This window comes from Fistularia commersonii, chromosome 18 (assembly GCF_037954325.1).
Source record: "Fistularia commersonii isolate RoL2024-O1a breed Wild chromosome 18, RoL_Fcom_v1.0, whole genome shotgun sequence".
Classification (NCBI taxonomy): domain Eukaryota; kingdom Metazoa; phylum Chordata; class Actinopteri; order Syngnathiformes; family Fistulariidae; genus Fistularia; species Fistularia commersonii.
This window is the reverse complement of record NC_141301.1, coordinates 2,084,185-2,099,861: the sequence shown is the minus strand read 5'-3', so window position 1 is coordinate 2,099,861 and position 15,677 is coordinate 2,084,185. Positions and strand designations below refer to the sequence as shown.

The 15,677-nt window shown below is 44.1% G+C and overlaps 1 protein-coding gene across 4 annotated transcripts in view; it reads right to left on the bottom strand.

Moving 5' to 3' along the window:
* arhgap42b (Rho GTPase activating protein 42b) overlaps window positions 1-15,677 on the bottom strand; it is an 86,055-nt gene that overhangs the window by 22,796 nt on the left and 47,582 nt on the right. For all 4 annotated transcript variants that reach the window (XM_086163988.1, XM_086163989.1, XM_086163990.1 and 1 more), the window contains exon 4: window positions 7,719-7,790. In XM_086163988.1, coding sequence (XP_086020114.1) covers window positions 7,719-7,790 — 72 coding nt within the window. The remainder of the gene's footprint in view (window positions 1-7,718; window positions 7,791-15,677) is intronic.

Genomic DNA, 15,677 nt, shown 5'->3' with positions numbered 1-15,677 from the left:
CGTCTTTGACAACTGCCGCGGGGCGCTGAGCGGCGCGGCGCCGCCGCACGCTGTCAGCAGCAGCAGAACCCGAGTCCTTCATTCAACCCCCAAAAATACACGGAATACCGTAATTTCCGGACAACTTAGCGCACCTGAATATTAGCCGCATCGGCTAAACAAGAATAAGAACAACTTTATTTATCCCGAAGGAAATTGTTGTGCCAGGGTTTCAAGTAAAACATAAGTATGATAGATAATAGTAGGAAATTGTATAAACAGTATAAAAAAGGGGGGAGAATAAGAAATACAAATAAAACTATAAACAAACAAGTCAAGGCTATAAAGTGTCTGAAGTGCGAAGATTTTGAGATTCCGTGCGGCTGAAGGGAGAGGAATTAAAAAGTCTGATATTTGTACAAATATAAGCTGCAGGTGTCCACGTTGTAACATATTTACACACAAAGATGTTGCAGAAAAACATTTTCTCTAGCTGTTAGCTGATCGCTAACTTCGTTTTCCTCCCACACGTTAAAACCGTCTTTTTCAGTGTTGGAATCGAACGGTCTAGAAATTTAATTGATCCGACGCAATGGTGTTATGAAGCCCCCGAAAAAATCCACAAATTAGCCGGTAAAAAGTAGCCGCTTATAGTCTGGAAAATACGGTAGTTCTTATTCTGCAGGAATGTTACTCGCGCCGGTTGTGCGCTCGTACCCGCAAACCCATCTCCCGGCCTTCATCCGGCGTGTCGTCCACCGGGAGATGTTTTACGGCAAATATTATCCGAGCAAATAATGAGGAGAAGGCGCTTAGGGGGGGTTTACGTCAGGAAATATAGGTCAGGTTCGCGTCGGCGGCTTGGTACATATCAGGTTTCCCCCTCGGTGGGAGCCTTATCTTCGTCCCCGGCCGTCCTCAGAACCACGGCGTTGACAGCTACGTTTCCACGAGCAGCCCCCTGGGTTCCAAAGGAGCTCCGTCGTTCATCTCCATCTCCCACGATGCGTTCAGGTCCTCAACGCCTCATTCAATTGGCAACGAGCGGATGACGCCTTCGTCGGACTCGGCATTTTAGCCGCAGAGGGGAAGCTTTTAATTAGCTCGAAGGGAGGGGGTTCCTTCCTTTCCGCTGAGCCTCGCTCCCACGCTCTGCACTGTGACGGTCTCATCCAATGGATGCTAGCCGCTAACTGCTAACAGGCCAAATGTGGCTCGCCACGTCATTTTATGTGGCCCGCGAGAACGTCTGAAAATGTCTGACTGTCTTAAAATAAAGAAGTCAAAAGCGTGCATTGACCATAAACTACATTTCCCATAATTCATGCCGATCACGTTACCCGCGAAGTGACGGCCGTTAGATCGCAGTGTATCCAGTGGAATTGAGAAATACAAATGAGAAATACAAATGATCCTTAAATGTCATGGGAGAGAAAAGCTGATGCAGATGGAAGGCTGTTTCGAGAAAAACGGGAAAGCCAATACATGAATGCGCTTCAAGCAGAGACGACAGAATGTCTATTGTGTTATGTATCATCTACGTCGGCTAAGAGCTAAGTATGCTAAAGATAGCTTTACAGAAAAACAACAAATAGTCCAAGAATAAAAAGCTGAACTATGACGGCAGCAGAATGTGTTCATGAAAGCCGCGTGCAAAAACACATCAGCGGTGAAAGCTAGCTTTAACGTGGTTGAAGAAATCGCCCGAGCTTCAAAATCTGATGCAGATGGTGCCTTTTTGAAGCGGCGCATGCTGAAGGTCTGTGAGCAGGTGTGTCCAGGACCAGATGCAGACGTTTAAAAACGTCAGTTTATCAAGAAACACCATCGCGGAGAAGGAAACCTAGCAACACAGCTGGCCCAAGAGACACGCCGCTACATTTATTTTACATTAGGTCACATTTCTACATGCGGCCCTTTGAGGGCAACCATTATGCTAACGTAGCCCTCGGGGAAAATGAGTTTGACACCCCTGATTTTGGATCACTGTGTGTGTGTGTGTGTGTGTGAACCTGCTAACTGGTTGTGGGGGAAGACGGAGAACCTGGACAGAACCCAAGCAGCTGAACGTTGGAGACTACATGTATGACCATGCTGACTGGGAGGAAGACAAGCAAACCCAGGCGACCGCTGCTATCGGACTTTCTTGCTATGCCGTCCCCATAGCGACAGAAAAGCTCAAAAAAAAAAAAAAAAAAAACAGCTTGAAGTTGGTTCCAGGAAGCAGCCTCCTCCAGGGGAACATTTTTAGCTTTCCACGATTAAAAAAACAAACCGCCGTGAAGAAGAAGGGGAAGACGACGACACGGAGAGACGAGCGCATTGTGGGAATAGCGGTTTTCAGTCATCCGGGTGAATTCTTCTCAAACTCTTCTTTATCGTGGTAAACGGATCTGAATTTAAGAGAAATTGAAGTCAGGTTGCCACGACGAGAAGATTTTACAAGAATTCAGATTACAAGAGGAGTTGCAAGGTTTTTATCTTCTCCCCGCACTGCCTTGAGATGTGAAGAACTATGTTAGCCGTTAGCTAACTTCGGATTTATTCCGGCCAAAATGTTGATGTTCTTCTGCAACACCCGGAAAAAAACCCTCTGCCGCGTAGCAGGACAGAAGATCTCGGACTTTTTTCGTTCGTTTCAGTTCTCGTTGGCTCCTTCCACTGTCACGAAAAAACATGCAACCAGCAATTTTTAAAAATAATGTTGTCCATTATTATCCCTGTTGTTGTTGCTGTTGCCTATTTATTCCTGTTTGTCTTGTGATCTTCCGTCTCTATTTCAGGGGTCTCAGACTCGCGGCCCTCCGAACAATATTTTGTGGCCCCCCGCCGGAAATCAAATCTTTGTATTAGCGTTTTTGTCTCACATGCATCTGGGGGGTTTGTAAAGTGGGTTTCAAAAAAAAAAAAAAACGGGGCAAGGAAAAATTTAAAAAGTAACTTTGCAATGGTTCAAAATTTGAAAACATTTTTTTTTAATGAAAACACATCTTATTGCGATATAAATCACAAAAAAAGGAGCAAAAAAAAAAAAAAAAAACAGCCCAAATTAAAAAGATTGATTTAATGACCAGAACAGCCATCATTAGCCTTGTAAAAAGTAAACCTCCTCTTAACACATGCTAAAAATCAATTCTCTAATAAATTCTGGTGGCAAATTTTCTCTTTTACTTGAAAACAAAATTATACTTTGTCGAAAAAATGTCTTATTTCTATGAAAACCACAAAAACAGGAGCAAAAAAAAAAAGAAAAAAAAAAAACAACGGGCAAAATTTAAAAGATTGATTTAATAACCAGAAAAGCCACCATTAGCCTTGTAAAAAGTAAACCTCCACTTAACGCATGCTAAAAATCAATTCTCTAATAAATTCTGGTGGCAAATTTTCTCTTTTACTTGAAAACAAAATTATACTTTGTCGAAATAATGTCTTATTTCTATGAAAACCACAAAAACAGGAGCAAAAAAAAAAAAGAAAAAAAAAAAAACAACGGGCAAAATTTAAAAGATTGATTTAATAACCAGAAAAGCCACCATTAGCCTTGTAATCATTGTATCTCCTCTTAACATTTGCTAACAATCAATTTTCTAATAAATTCTGGTGGCAAATTTTCTCTTTTAACTTGAAAACAAAATTATTTTTTGTTGAAAAAACATCTTATTTCTACAAAAAACACAAAAACAATAGCAAAACGGCAAAATTAAAAAGATTGATTTGATAACCAGAATAGCCACCATTAGCATTGTAAACATTATACCTCCTCTTAATTGATGCTAACAATCTATCCTAATGAATTTGAAAATAATGAAATTAAATATTAGTATTATTAGTAATATTAGTACAGTATTAAATTAAAATTATAGCGACAAATTTTCTCTTTTAACTCAACAACATTTTTAGGGTGTATTTTCATCAATTCTTTTTTTATTCATTTTCAATATTAATTATGTATTTTTCAGAGGAACAGTTCACTACATTAAAGACTTTTTCTTAATTGACCTGTTTACCTCCTTTACACTAAAAAAAAAAAAGAAAAATTTGGACTTTTGTTACTTCTAGGTATATTTATATTTATTTATTACTTTTTCCTTGAAAAAGTTGCAAGAACTTCAAAAAAGTTCCTCCAGTGGGATGCGTCAGGCTGTAAGCGTGGGGCTGTCCCGTGTCCTCAGGCTGTGGGGAGGACTTTTACTTTTTAAAGCCGACCTTGACATCTAAATATAGACAACGTTCGGAGGTTTGGGAGACGGCGCTATTTATCTGTTGGAGAAGATCTCTGCCGGCGCCCGGAGCCCGACTCGGACAGCGCCGAGGTCTCCGATCGGAGGTGGAGGAGTAATAACTATATGTTTCCGATGTTTGCGGACGGACGTGGAGGAGGAAACTCATCAGTAATGGAGAACTTTCACTTCATTTGCATCAAGCTGCTTATTTCCCCTCCTCCTTTTGTTTTTCTAATAACAACTTTGAGTAAGATGCATCTATCTATCTATCTATCTATCTATCTATCTATCTATCTATCTATCTATCTATCTATCTATCTATCTATCTATCTATCTATCTATCTATTCATTCTGTCTGTCTGTATATCTATCTATCCATCCATCTATCCATTCATTCATTCATCGGTCTTTCCATCCATCCATCCATCCATCCATCCATCCATCCATCCATCCATCCATCATTCTATCTATCTATCTATCTATCTATCTATCTATCCATCCATCCGCCATCTATCTATCTATCTATCTATCTATCTATCTATCTATCTATCTATCTATCTATCTATCTATCTATCTATCTATCTATCTATCTATCTATTCATTCATCGGTCTATCTATCCATCCATCATTCTGTCTATCTGTCTGTCTATCTTTCCCTACATCCTTCTATCTATCTATCCATCCATCCATCCATCATTCTATCTATCTATCTATCTGTCCATCCGGCCGTCCGTCCATCCATCATTCTTCTGCCATCCACCTATCTATCTATCTATCTATCTATCTATCTATCTATCTATCTATCTATCTATCTATCTATCTATCTATCCATCATTCTTCTGCCATCTATCTATCTATCTATCTATCTATCTATCTATCTGTTCATCGGTCTATCTATCCATCCATCATTCTGTCTATCTATCTGTCTGTCTATCTTTCCCTCCCTCCTTCTATCTATCTATCTATCTATCTATCTATCTATCTATCTATCTATCTATCTATGTCAATGGGAGTGATAGCACATGTAATTACACATGTTGGCCACTAGGGGTCACTCAATCAAAACAACAGCAACAGCAAAATGTGCCGCGAGAATGTTGTGAAGTAACACCGTTGCTACGCTGCAGGAGAGCGGGTTCTGATGTACGGCCTAGCAAAGCGTGGGTGGGCACATGCGCGTGACCCCCCCACCCCCCACACACACACACAGTAGGTTTAAAGTACAAATTTAGATAAAATACAGAAGCACGATTAGGTGAAAGTGAGCCGGAGAACAGGTTAGCCACCGAGGGCTGCAGGATCCAAACTCATCACCTCGTTGACGATAAATTGATAAAGAAATAGGATTAAAAACACAATTTGCGGTGAGACGGGCAGCGCGGCCCGCCGCCACGCCGCCCATATGAGCCCGCTTTAAGAGTTTGCACACAATTTGCACGGCGGCGGCGGTGTTGGGGATAAACACACGGAGGAAACTGAAATCACGTGTGCGGAAAACGCCAGCTGTCCAGATTTACCACGAGCAGCGAAGCTGACTGCTTTACAAATCCCCCCCGCTGACAGCTTCATTTTGTTTCGTCACGCAAGAGTCTCACTTCTAACCTGCCGTAAAATGGGAAGTAAAAAAAAAGAGACAGATTTTTGACAATTTCTTTTGAATCGGCGTCTTAAAGCAAACCTAAAGAGCACTTGGGGAGGAATTTTTTTTTTTAAATGTCACCCGCGGTGGGGGGAAAAAAAAAAAGCAGTGGAAGGATTGTGAGGCCTGTCAGCAGCTTATTCTGGGATATCTTCATTCCAGTTAATTATCTGGTGATGGTGGGGTAGCTGAAAAAATTCATCAGCCAAGTCTAGTGAAGAAAAAAAAAAAAAAAACAATCGCAAACAACACAAAAGCATGTTATGATGTTCACGTTTAAGGTCACGAGAAGTTAACAAACCTCCTAACTTTCCCCGCCAACGTGGAAAATAAAGCTGGCGGAGAGCTGCGTGATTCCCAGTTAGAAGGCATGACATCATAAACAACTAACTAGCTATAACCGGGATGCACAGCGGTTAGCGCTTCCATCCAACAGCAAGACGGTCCAGAAGAAGCGTGAACGAGCGGCTGAACGGTTGCAAATCTCTATAGACACGCGAACGAGAGGTAAAATGTCTCTATATGTTGCATCTGATTGGCTGTCTGTCTGTGTTTGCTGCCCTGTGATTGGCTGGGGTGAACCCCTTGGCTTGTCAGCCAATCCCAGCTGGGCTCCAGCACCCCTGTGACCTCTGAGTCCGGGATCAGCTGGATAAACAATGAATGAATAAATTAAACCAACCGCTTTCTATTATGTATCTGTAACTGGAGACCGCTTCATGAGCCCGAAGCCTAATAGAATAATTCAAACACAAACACACACCATTTAAACTCTTTCACACACCGACGTCGACGGGGTGAACGTGCGTCCGGCGCGAAGACGCTCGGGCACGCAGGGATTTGGTGGATTCGAACCGGCAAACCCTGTGATTGACAGGTGCGCCAGCGCTACCGGCTGAGCCGTTAGCGGGGGGAAACCCACAGCTTCACATCTGCGCCGCCCGAAAGAAACATTTCATCTCTTGTGACAAGTTAGCGCCGGCGTCCCGCGGGCTAAATCACTTGGCGGCGGCGGCGGCGGAGGGGTGCGCGGGGGCAAGAGTCGATCCTCGGGAGTCCGCCGCGGGATTACTCACAGCATTCCCAAATAAGGACAGGGCTCCACCATTTGTCCACCTCCCAGACATGGGGAGGGTCGGACTTCTCCGCGGATTCTCGGAAGAGTGGAAAAGTTACCCGGCCTCTTTATCTCCCTCTACTTCGGGCTAATGTTTAGCAGCGGACAGGCCGTGGGAGGAAAGAGCCATTAGGGAGGGAGGCGGCGGCGGCGGCGGCGGTGGGGAGCGGACGGCATAAGAGGCAGTGGGAGTGGACGTGGGCCCGCGTTTTTTTCTTTTTAGAGACCGTTTCATAAACACAACCAAACTGGAAACGGGAGGGGGGACGGAGAAGGAAGCGCTGGCACGAAACCAATGAGCCGAATGACGACTTTACAGCGCTCGGATGCTTCAAAACAGAGACGTCCGGTAAAACATGATGGATGTGACCGTCACCGGCGGGGCGAGACGGGGTTCAAACCATGTCGCGGCGACGGAGCCAACGCGCTTTGATCGCTGCAGGCGAAGGTGAGCGCGAGTTGTTGCACGAATGTGCCTCTTAGACGCATAAAGTAACACGTATCAAGTGTGAAACCCCGCAAACGTGATAATTTATCGAGATCAATAACATAATTGTATTTGAGAATAAATTATGACGCCACGCTAACCATAGCGATACCCGTTGTGTTTTCACTGCCCGGCGCTATTTTAAACCCTCGCGATGTAACACTTTGAAACCAACATCCATATTTTAGAGCAGTCTTGCTGAGAATTGTCACATCCTGGGAGGGAGATGCAAAGATGTTAAATTGCTAATTGCGCGAGTGGGCGATCTCTTACCTTCGCTGCACCAATTTGCTCCTTTCTGAATTTTTCCAAGGGAGTTATCAAAACGTCGTCCGCGTTCTGTATCTGAAATAAACAACAACAAAAAAAAAAAAGGTTGTCACACGGGCCGACTCGGCATCACAAAACCCTCTAATTTAGCGTTCGCCCGCTTCGCCGTGAAGAAGAAAAGCGTCTGGGACGATCAGAGAAGCGGAGGGGAAGGTCCATCGCTTTCTGGCGTCCTCGCCGGCGGCCCGGGCGCCGAATCGGGCCTCACCTGGCGCCTCCGTCTCCTCGTCGCGCCGCGGAAACGGCCGAGATATATTGCACCAATTACCGCTCGGCCCCGGTGGGCGAGCGTCTCGGAGAGGTGCCATTACGGTGCCGCTGAATTTCCAGTCGATGAGCTTTCGCCGGCGGAGGACGGATGACATCTAGGGCGGCGGGAGACGGCGTCACAGGTGACATTGCTCTCCGGTTTGATTTAAGGTGTTATTCTGCGTGGCGAGTGTAAGTGATAAACTAATGGCTCGGCGCTATAATACGTCGATGATACCGCCATTAATTTGGCGGCTGTCAGCTCAGATGGACTATCAGCTCCGCGGCGACACTTCCCTGAACACGCACTGTCTCCGGATGGAGTTTGGGTTATGAACCATTAATCAAGGCACATTTTCAACGTCCCAAAATGACCCCCGTCGGCACCGTCGTCCCAACACAAAGCACCCACGGACCCTCCAACCCCCCGTTTTATTTATTTTACCCGACATAGCGGCGCTAGCGGGTCCGCTACGCTCACCAGGACCAAAGAGGCGTCGAGTGGAACGCTTCGCCCAATCGCGTCGGTTCCCAGAACCGGCCCACGGGAGGCGCCTTGGACCGATTAGCCGTCAAAAATCGGCGCATGATGGATTTGTTTGTCGTTTTGCGCCGGAAGCGAGAAAATTACGTTTGATTACGTCGGGAATAAAAGGTAAATAACCAACCAAAATGCGATTTGCGAACGACAGAATGGTTGTTTGTCTCCGTATGCGGCCTTGTGATTGGTCCAGGGTGAACCCCGCCTCTGGTCCAATCACAGCTGGGATAGGCTCCGGCTGCAGGATTAGCGGTATGGACAATTTCATTTCATTTCAATTTTCATTTCAATGGCTTCGCCGTGTAAACAACAAGCAAGGGAACAAATACTTTGTGATACAAAAAACAAAAAACAATTAAAAAAAAAAAAAACTGAATATTGAACCGGTTTAATTAAGTTTTTTTTAACGATGGCAGGTTAGTGACAGAGTAGAAAGTTCCCAAAAAAAAAAAAAAGAGAGAGTGAAAATAAAGGTGTAATTGTGCAGAATATATTAATCAACAACTGTCTTTAGAGAAACCCAGAGCAGACAGTATTAACAGTCGTGTTTGATTCTGGCGTGCAGGAACATAATTACAGAGTTGAAAACTGTGAGTTGTTATTGCGTCTTCAGAGTCTGACAATTATGGACTTAATTATTGTTGGACTGCAGGGGGGGGAAAAAAAAAAAAAACGACATAAATATCTTGAGCGCGAGCCGTCACCGGCACAGAGAGCTCCTCTTCGCTCTGAAGTAGCGTTTTCACACTCGCCCAATTTCCCGGCACTAGTCCCGTTACCGCGGCGACACGTCGCGCGATTCAAACGAGGCGAGCGCTTTTTCGTTCCCCCGCGCGGAGCGAGTGCAGCAGGTCGGATCTTCGCCGACATTCATCTCCGCGCGATAAATCATCACCCTACTCGTTTGCTATGGTGATGGACGGATGAGGTTAAATATGGAGTCTCCGTGGATCGTGATGTTTGCAGATGACACCGCGGTGAGGTGGCGGTATGCTCTGGAGAGGCAGAACACATGGAACCCAAGTGGAAGGTTGAGGCTCTGGGGAGTGGAGATGAAGAAGTTGGAGCATTTTTAAGTAGTTTGGGTCAAGAGGTGGATTCATGTGTCAGGAGAAGACAGGAGGAAGAGCAGCAGGGACAAGGATGTGGAGGTTCTTGTTGGAAGGGAAGAGGACGGAGTCCGTCAGAGGAAACGGCACGTGAGAAGGTTCGGACGTGGACACGGTGAAGATCTGGGTCAAAGGATAATGAGAAGGGGTGTCAAACTGATTTTGGTCCACATGCGGCCAAACATGATGTCAAGGAGGCCGGAAAAACAGAAGTACCGGTCCAATCACAGGGTAGTTACCTAGAAGTGACCCTAAGTCCAACTCTTTCCTTTGTTTTAGCCGAAAGGAGAACAAGTAGATGACAAAAATCTTTACATGCAATTTCAACAACACTATTCCTCAGTTCTGTCTTCTAAGTTCTCCATCCATTTTGTTGTATTTGAGTCTCATCGTGGCACCGAAACTTGCTGCATCCACACCAAACATGCAGGTTTCTTATTAAGCTACACCAGCAAACAAGAAGTGGTCCATTTTTCTTGGGAAACCCTGCACTCCGTGTCCGCCTTTTCTCTTTTTAGACATCTGGCCGACGTTAGGGGCCGAACGGAAAAGCAGGTACATTTCTAACAATAACAAAATGCTACTTACGGACCCGGAACCCGCGTCGCTACCATCCGCTGTAAGTTCTGAGTCACATCGTGTTGTGCTATGTTGCTAAACAGCAAACAATATAGGAACCGCATTGGTATTTTTAAAAAGTAGTTGATGATTTTCATGTGTTTTTTCAAATTGTAGATTTATTCCACGGGCCGGATTGGACCCCCTGGCGGGCCGGTAGCGGCCCACGGGCCGTACGTTTGCCACCTGAACTGCCGGGTAGGAAGAAGCAAAGATGATTGGAAGTTAGCTGCGGCGAGACGGGAGGCGGGTGATTGGTTGCTCGCTTCTTCACGGACGTTACAGGTGCAGATGTTTACCGCCGACGAGCCCTGCAGGACGCTCCATCAAGAGGAAGGTGACGAGAGGGCATTTCTGAGAGATAAACCGAGGCAATTGAGTTACATGAGACACTCCATTAGCGGCGAGGAGGACGCCGGCTCGCCGTGGTATTTATTCATTCTAATCCTACACCCTAAGCTTCCACGCTGCCGGCTTATTATTCCCCGCGTTGATAGATTATCAACACCAATAACAATAAACCAGCGTGATAATGTAATTTCCTCTCGCCCCGGCTTCCGTGTTCCCCGTCGCGGATAAGCCCTACCGTCGGCGGCGCTTTCAACGCAAGAATCATTAGCCCCTTTTTCCAATGTCCAACAAAAGTCAATTCCACCTGAAGCGCCTCAAAATTAAGTCCTAATAAGTGAGAAGGGAAACGTGGCCTCGACTTTGGAAAAAAACAATACAGGTGACGGGATTCAAATTGGAAATTTTAGCACACTTAAGCTTAAAAAAAATAAAATAATTATAATTGACGCTGGCAGTTGCCTTGAACAGAGAGCGGGTCAAAACTAAATACAATCCGGTAAATACTAAATGTAAAATAATAACAATAAAAAAAATGATTTTCCCGATCCTATTTATTTATCAATTTCCCGTTAGATATTTATAACAGCTGGGAAAAAAAAAAAAAAAAAAAAATCTTATGTAAGAGCCGATGGATTACTACTCAAACTGGCGGCTCCTCCTCCCCCCCCAGCGGGATTAAATCCATACGAGCGAGCGCAGTGTAATGCTTGAAAGGATGCAATGACGCTAAGCAATTTCATTACCCGATGGAAGGGACGGAGGGCGAATGCGGCTCATTCTGAGCGGCTGCAGCTTTTCAACGTCTGAATATCAAGCGGATCAAGAGCTCCTCCGGGGTTCTTCTGCAGGAACCAGCAACAAACGCTGAGCGCGGGGTTCCTCCGGGTTCCTCCGGGTTCCTCCCGCGATACAAAAACACGCAGGAGAGTGAATGGTTGCATGTGTTTATTCTATCTGAATGAGCGAGTGGATTTTTTTTTTTTTTGATTTGCAAATGAATGAGCGAACATTCACGTGTCTCCATATGACCCTTGAACGAGAAACTGATTTTTTTTTTTTGTAAGAATAAGAACTACTTTATTTATCCCGAAGGAAATTGTTGTGCCAGAGTAACGAGAGAAAAAAAAACAAATAAACAAAAAAAACAAAAAACAAAAGGGAGAATAAGAAATACAAATTAACTATAAAATGCCTTAATTAACAAGTGATGACTAGAAAGTGAAAGATCAGGAGTGCACAAGAGTATGAAAACATATTGTATATGAGGTTATTATGAATGAAATATTGCACAGTTATGAATATATACACAGATAAATTATAACAATTTACAGTAAGTGAGTGGGATTTTTTTTTTTAAGGTTTATGATTTTGAGATTCCCTGCGGCTGAAGGGTGAGGAAATTAAAAAAGTCTGAGTGAATGGTTGCATGTTTTCTGCTACTCTCTGTATTCAAATTCAATTCAAATTACATGCAATAATTACATACCGTAATTTCTGGATTATTGAGCGCACGTGAATACAAGTCGCAATGGCTACAATTAACTAAAGGAATATATGTCTACATATATAGGCAGCACTTTTAGAAGAGATATTACCACAAACATATTTTTTAACTTTAAATACATGCCAATAACATCCACAAATGTGTACTGGAAATATTTTTCCAAGGAAAAGTCCATCCATCTATTTCTTTCCCGCTTTGTCCTAAAACACACTTTGTCCGCACTAAATGTTTTGTCAGCATGAAGCTTGCTCGGCCGCAAAAAAAAAAAAAAATCTATAAATTTGCCGTGTCGTTTTTTTAAACCACAGTGTTCAAAGTGTGTGAAAAAAGTAGAGGCTAGTAGTCTGGAAATTACAGTAATTACAGTTACATATATCGCTATTATCCTTTTACCTCAGAGTTGGTAGATAGTATCTGCGTGCACTTTGTACCAGGTTAATGTTTGTTTATTTTGCGCTCTACTGTTAATGTTTATTCTTATTATTATTTTATTCAGAATTTTTATTATTTACATGTTTATCTTCCATCCATCCATCTTCTGCCGCTTATCCGGCATATGTTTATTATGTTCATTATGATTATTATTATTTTGTTAATCTCACGTCACCGTTAGAGAGTGAGAAACGTTTTCTCGAATAAATGTGGGGAAATTTCTCAAAGCTGACTTTGACTATAAGCAGCCCTGTGATTGGCCGGTCCAGGGGGGAAACCCCGCCTCTCGACCAATAACCATTAAGATACGAATCTTTTAAAATACGAAGCACAATTCAAGCGTATTTGATTCTTGAAATATGAAAAAAATCATGATACAAATACTAGAGCGAGGAAATAAAAATTTGAAATTCCAAGCAAATTCCCGAAACTTCTGAATCGGCGCTGCTCGCTGCTGTCACCTTGGAGAACAACTATCACTTTATATTATATTTTATTTTTTTAATAATCATCATCGGAAAGAAGATGCTTTTTATAGAAATTAAGCACGAAATAATAGCAAAGCACGAACGTGGTGCAGGTGTGAGCGATATCGCACGCGAATATAATCACTGGTCGGAACAAATTAATTTGTTTTCTGTTATTTTAAATGGGGAAAATTCATTTCAGATATGAAAAATAAAAAAAATAAAAAAATCAACATACGAACCGACTTTTGGAACAAATCAAATTATTATCTTAAGGGACCACTGAATATATACTGCTGGAAAAAATAAAGGGAACTAAAAAATAGGAAATAAAGGGGAGGAAATAAATAAATATAGTGATTCAACTTTATAAAGAAAAAAGAATTTAATAAGAATTTTTCATTCGTTATTATTACTTTAGTGTTGCGCTTATTTTTTTCAGATCAGATCCATTGATGGACGGCGCTATATTTTTAAAATCGCATTAAAGATTCAGTCATGTGTGCAAACACATAACGGACGCCGTCCAGCCATATCAGCTGATCAGCCAATCAAAGGAGAGGATTTCAGTCATTATAGCTCAGCATCGTCGTCACGCTGCAAACGCGAACATAAGTCTGAAGGTATGTTGCGATTGTGATAGTGTGTGTGTGTGTGTGTGTGTGTGACAAGCCTCCACGATGCCTAAAGGGATGATCACTTGGGATCGGATCATTCAGATTGCGCTAACTGGGCCTAGCGCGCGCCCGCCTGCGCTCGTAGCTTGTAGCCGCTGAGGCTTTAAGCTGCGATTTCCTGGCTGCGCGACCTCGGCTAGCGTCCGCAGGACGTTCCCGCTCCGATTGATAACGTCCAAACCTCCGCATGAGTGCACACACACACACACACACACACACACACACAGAATCCGAGTCGCTACAACGGCAGGGCTAATAAATCTCGCCCGGTCGCGGCGTTGCACTTCCTTCCTTCGGAGGAAAATGTCTTCTGCTGTTTGTTGTTTGGCTATTTTACACTCGAGCGGGCACGCTCGCGGGAGGAGCGGGGAGTTCTGGAGGAAAAAAAAATAGAAAAATAAAAGCTACTGGGCTCAGAGACGCGGGCGATTTCATTGGTCTGTTTCTGCCAAGTGGAATCTGCATGCTATGTAACTCCGGCTAAACAACCAAATCAACAAAAAGGTACACGCTACCCCATTTCCTGTCAGAAGCAGCCGCATCGACAACCCTCTTGAAGATGCATTATTAGAAAGCGGCGCGTCGGGCCGCCCCCGCGGCTCCTATTGATCCTCTCACTTCCTGTCAGCATTTTAATGATTTTCCGAGGCGCGAGGAAACAACGGCACTTTGAAAATAAGAATTAGCACGGGGGTAAAAAAAAATAAAAATAAAGTTCCCACTTAATGTTATTCTGTTTATCTCCTTGAAATTAATGGGGGGACTCATCTCGCAAAGGTTGCCTTTCCACCTTGAAATGGCGAAAAAGGTCTCTCGGCGATGAATATTAATATATTGATTTGCCGGCGCATAATGAAAGCGAGCGCCCGTCGCTCTCGGAGGCGGCGACGCTCGCCGGCGAGTCCACGCCGATGTTTAGCCGCTTGCGCGTGAATGATTGACCAAATGCCTCCGGGACGCCGGACGAGTTGAATGTACAATCGCGTCGGGCTATCGAGCCTTAATTCCGATTGGTGAGACGCGGACGGGAGGAATTTCGATGGCAAAAAAAAAATAAAACCCAGAGCGCATTTTGCAGTTTCTTCATCTGCCGTAGCTAACGATAGCCCGGAGACGTCGGCGACTCCACGCTGACGGCGGGAGCGCGGGAAAGGGAACGGGCCGATCTAATTGCATCAGGTGTCAAAGCAAAACCCTCAACGCTCAATTAGTGTCCTCACTTCGGCGCACAGAGACAACATAGTCCTGATCAGCCAATGAAGCGCTGGCGCCGATGGCAATACGGCACCTTTATTTTAAAAAGGTGTTCAATAACAGCACCGCTCGCTTCGGTTCAGTTTCTTCACCCTGTGTTGTGTGTGTGTGTGTAAGTGTGTGTGTGTGTGTGTGAGTGCTTGGCGGGGGGTAACGATCTCGTCTTGGAGTGAAAATCTTTATCGTGCGACTGCCCTCACTTTTACGAGCCGCGAGAGCATTTAGGCGACGGCTTCCTCGATGTGACGGCTAAATCAGACACCGAGGCTGTTTTTTGACGTCCCGCGAGGATTATCCGGTATTTCTCGAGAGAGAGAAACACACACACACACACACACACACACACACACACGGAACAACATCTCTGTTCATTAATATGAATAGGATAGGAGGATGTAGAAAAAGAACTGGGAAAAAAAAAAAAAGCGGGGCTTAAAGTTCCCCATATCAATCCTGCTGAGTCACCAATTGAGTCAGCATAATCAATAAAAAAACGTGGATATCACTTGACGTGTCGGACTTTTCCGCGGCCGCTTGGTGAGAAGTCTCGCTTTTACACGGGTTTCGATCTCCGCGCTGCAGAAGTAAATAGGACGGGGGGATAATCGATGATTTCCAATCATGGATCTGATCGACGATCTATCATCAATATCGACCGACGCAACCAATCACCGGGTTCAAACCGGAGGGATCGGCTGTC